Source organism: Eurytemora carolleeae, unplaced genomic scaffold (genome assembly GCF_000591075.1).
Source record: "Eurytemora carolleeae unplaced genomic scaffold, Eaff_2.0 scaffold1142, whole genome shotgun sequence".
NCBI lineage: Eukaryota > Metazoa > Arthropoda > Copepoda > Calanoida > Temoridae > Eurytemora > Eurytemora carolleeae.
The window spans coordinates 109060-113907 of record NW_019397038.1 but is presented as its reverse complement, the minus strand read 5'-3'; the positions used below and the strand labels follow the sequence as shown (position 1 = coordinate 113907).

General features: G+C 29.9%; 1 protein-coding gene across 1 annotated transcript; it reads right to left on the bottom strand.

Moving 5' to 3' along the window:
* Window positions 1-352: 352 nt before the first annotated feature.
* Window positions 353-2486, bottom strand: LOC111711327 (uncharacterized). The gene is made up of 2 exons (XM_023485659.1): window positions 2177-2486; window positions 353-758 (listed from the first exon to the last, which is right to left on the bottom strand). Exons 1-2 carry the CDS (start codon window positions 2458-2460, stop codon window positions 362-364), a joined length of 681 nt encoding a protein of 226 aa, XP_023341427.1. The 5' UTR covers window positions 2461-2486; the 3' UTR covers window positions 353-361.
* Window positions 2487-4848: the final 2362 nt, after the last annotated feature.

The following is a 4848-nucleotide window of genomic DNA, read 5'->3' as shown; positions in this document are numbered from 1 at the left end:
CAAGTTATTCTTTATACTTGGAGAATATGGGACTAAGTTATTCTTTATACTTGATGAATATGAGACCAAGTTATTCTTTATACTTGGAGAATATGGGACCAAGTTATTCTTTATACTTGTTGAATATGAGACCAAGTTATTCTTTATACTTGGAGAATATGGATCCAAGTTATTCTTTATACTTGGAGAATATGGGACCAAGTTATTCTTTATACTTGGAGAATATGGGACCAAGTTATTCTTTATACTTGGAGAATATGGATCCAAGTTATTCTTTATACTTGGAGAATATGGGACCAAGTTTATACTTGGAGAATATGGGACCAAGTTATTCTTTATACTTGATGAATATTAGACCAAGTTATTCTTTATACTTGGAGAATATTGGATACTGAACCTGGAGAATACTGGATACTGAACTTTGAGAATATTGGATTCTGAACCTGTAGAATATTGGATACTGAACCTGGAGAATATTGGATACTGAACCTGGAGAATATTGGATACTGAATCTGGATAATATTTGATACTGAACCTGGAGAATATTGGATACTAAACCTGGAGAATATTGGATACTGAACCTGGAGAATATTGGATACTGAACCTGGAGAATATTGGATACTGAACCTGGAGAATATTGGATACTGAACCTGGAGAAGTATACCGTTGAACCTCCACAACCCCACTCAAGTACAGACAGGTCCTTATGTAGTAATGTACACAACAACTGTACAGTAGCATCATCCAACCAGGGTATACTATACATATATTAAATTCAGTTACATGCAGAGTATGTAGTATAGCATCATTAAGAGTGATCAATATTGGAATTAAGCCAACCGCCAACAGGGGGTTGCTGCGTTTTCACTAAAATAAAATTGCAAGTAAAAAAATCCTCAATAAGGTTGCGAATCGACGATTTAATTTAGGAGAGATCACCTTAAGGCCCAAAAATATGTTTGAAAATTTCGTGTTTTACATAATCAAATTTTATGCTGGATTCAAATCTGAAAAACGCTTTTAAAAATATAAAGAATTAAAGAAGTTATAGCCAAATTAAGGTCCAAAATCAGTTTTTCAACTTTTTAATGTTTTTTTTTTGGTGAGTTTTCTAGCTCTAAATCATTCAATTTTCATTTTTAAAGCGCTTTTCAGATTTGAATTAAGCATTTAGATAATGACGTTTAACATGACATTTTAAATTTTTTTTATGGGGTATGACGTTATTTCTCCGATATTTAATCGTCAATTCGCAACCGTATGGACGATATTAATTTTTTTTTATTGCAATATTTGTATTAAGTGAAAACGCAACAAACTCCGTTGGGCGCTTTTCTATGAAGAAAATAAAAACGGACAGTTCAAACGATACTATCTATTTAAATCAACATAAGAAGCTAGTGTTTGGAAAAAAAGTACCATCAGTTCTGAGGGAAAAAAGTCAAGTATTGCTTACTGCAAAAAATGTTGAAAAATTAAAAGTTTTAATTCAAATTTGTCATTTAAAGTGTTTTAATGAAATGACTGATATCTATTATCCATAGAATAATAAAACTAAGGAAATAATAAACGTTTTTAATTACATAAAAAGTTGTCTGCAGCTGATGTGTTTGTCCGCTATAATCTCATTTTTGAGTTGACACGGCTAAGAAATAGAAAAAAAGAAGAAGCATTGAGACAATAAACAAAGTGCTAATAAATGTACTGAAACTAGTATAGATAAGGATTTCTTTTCAATAGAAAACATACATATAATTTTAATGAAATATCTTTAGAAAAAAGTTCTCAACTTCCTCTTTATTTGTATGTAAGGTAGTTGAACTGAGGTCGCAGTGTTGTGGAAAACTTCTTTAGGATTCATTTGAGACATACTGTAAATCCTGAGTTTGAGCGCAAATTCGACGTTCAAAACTCCTGATTTGGGGGTGGATACGCTTTCAGAATTAGTTTTTTTTTAATTATTAAATATTGAATGATTGTCGAATTTTACAGCTATTTTTCACGTAAAATTCTTATTTTTCAACAATAGTGAGGTCATTTAAAAAATGTTAAGTTTCTTGCCCCTCGAAAAAATTTCTGTTTTAAACTTATATATAGGAAACTTATATATATAGGAAAGTAATTAGTGAAATAAATACCAATGCCCTAAGACCAACCACCTCTGTTTGTAATTTACCTCCCAACTGGAAGATTCTTTTCTTTGGATTTCTCTAGAAAGGTTTGATAGCACTCCTCCCCATCGTGCACGTTCAAACCGGCCGGTACAACCTGTACACTGTTACCGTCCAGTCCGGCCGGTACAACCCTGTACTCTGGGCTGCTTTGTCCTGGTAGATACTTATGGATCTGCGTGTAGACAAGTGGATCAACGTAGAAACTGTGAACAATGTACAAAACAATAGAAAAAAATAGAAAAAGAAAAACGATAAACTTCACTGTAAACACATTTCTTCCAGTCATCGTAACATCTGAAAAAAATGATTATGATTATCATGCAAGATACACTATAAGGATGTTCAAAGAACGTGCAGAGCTGTTAAAAGAAAGTGTAAAACTGTTAAAAGAACGTGTAAAACTGTTAAAAGAAAGTGTAAAACTGTTAAAAGAAAGTACAAAACTGTTAAATGATAGTTTAAAACTATTAAAAGAATGTGTTTAAAACTATTAAATGATAGTGTAAAACTGTTAAAAGAAAGTGTTAAACTGTTAAAAAGAAAGTGTAAAACTTTTAAATGATAGTAGAAAACTGTTAAAAGAAAATATAAAGCTGTTAAAATAAAGTGTAAAACTGTAAAAGAAAGTGTAAAACTGTTCAAAGAAAGTGTAAAACTGTTCAAAGAAAGTGTAAAAATGCTAAAAGAAAGTGTAAAACTGCTAAAAGAAAGTGTAAAACTGTAAAAGAAAGTGTAAAAATGTTTAAAGAAAGTGTAAAAGTGTTGACGGCTCACTAATACTACACTGGCTGTCCCTCTTTATTTCCAAAACTCAATTATAAGTTAGAGCTTTCTAATTTATAAATATATATATATTCTGTAAATACACTATTCAATAAATATGTCTTTAATACCCTTAGTTAAAGGGATATTAAAAGGATACGAAAAGAAGCAAAGTTTGTAGTGCAACGTTGTTATTTTTTTCCAAAAAATTAATAATCTTAAGTTTTTCTCATAAAAAACCGTGTGGAATCCTATAGCAAAGAGTTTTTTGGGATAGTTTTGATGTCACAAGATGCATACTTGAGATATTGAAATATAACGGAACTGATTACTCGCAGCAAAGTCTAATTTTTAACCTCTGAATCTTAGAAAACTTGGTGTTCTAGACCTTGTATATTTCAAACTATGAATTCTGGTAACTTAAATGGTCAAAATTTGAGAAAATCAAAGGTTTACACCATCAGGTTGCAAAGAAAGGGACTACAGTATTTATACTTTGTACTGAGTAATGAGAATTTTCCTAGATACTGCAGCTAGTTGTGAATCATCTGTGGCACACTTTAGTTAAAAATTAATACAGGATCAGGTTAACAATCTATTTTTCCAAAAAAAAAATATCATTAATTTGGCAAAATTGGTTTCATTGCTCAAATTTTAATATTCATGAATACGGTTTAGCTCACAAATTACAGAGACAGGACAAGAGAGTCAATTTTGTTTCAGAACAATAAATTCGGTTCTTATTGACGTTCATTGAAACCTATATATTGGCACAATTTGATGAAAAAAATGAATTTTAATAAATAATCTGTAAAATCAAAGATAGAAACAAGCTTCTATTATCTAATATTATTTAAAGATTGTTGAATCAAAATAGAAGAAACTGAACGCAAATTGATCTGTTAAGTACTCTACAGAGGGTGCGCGCGTTGTAACTTATAACATATATTAAGACAAATTTTAACAAATAATAAAAAAAATCAAGCCTGTTAAATTGAGGAAAAACATAAGTGTAAAAAAATTATTAAAAATTAGATTTTAATATAAACGCGGACAGACACAAATTTTTCTCAAATCTGTCGATTCAATCAGTTGTTTGTTTACATTTAAGAAAACAGTGACATACATTTAAAGCAGAACAAGAACTTGGAAAAGGGGAGCCCAAGACAGGATTGATAAAGGAAAAGGGGAGACTGTTGCTAAATTAAAGAAAAAAGTTTTTCTTTAAAAAAACGGGTTACTTTAAATAATAAATCACAAAATAATAGTAACCCCCTTAAATTAGTAAATAATTTTGGTTTCTCCAAAAGTTTTTTTCCTCCAAATAACTGTGTTTTCTCGTAAAGATTCCCCTTTTTGTTCACTTTATATCAACATATGCAACTACAAAAAACTACAAAAAACATGAAATTTCTCTCGCAGAACTGTTTTGTTGAAAACATTTAAATCTACTTTATCTATACATATTAGGCTTGACTGCTTATTTGTGGGTTGCATTAATTATATTGCCTCAAATAATTTTATTAAGATAAAAAATAAAATCCACCAATCAAAAAGACAAATCCGCGAAAGCTGAGCTTGACTAAAAAAACTACTCACTTTCTTAGCATTACAATTTTCGAAACATTTTCAATTCTACAAAATTTGAAATTGCGTACGGAATATATTTATGTTGAAATGTCCTGAAACTACCAATCACTTGAACTCTGTTAGATCTGTGTTATGCATTAGATTCTTGGAACTAAGGCCTGTAATTTCTTGCAGTGTAATTCGACACCTATAGTATACTAAATAAAGGGTAACACAATAAAAAATCAATATTTTTCATTTTTCATTTTTTTAAATTCCAATATTTTACCTTTAACCCAAATCATTCTATATAATATTTAAAAAAAAAAAATTTTAGTTTTCC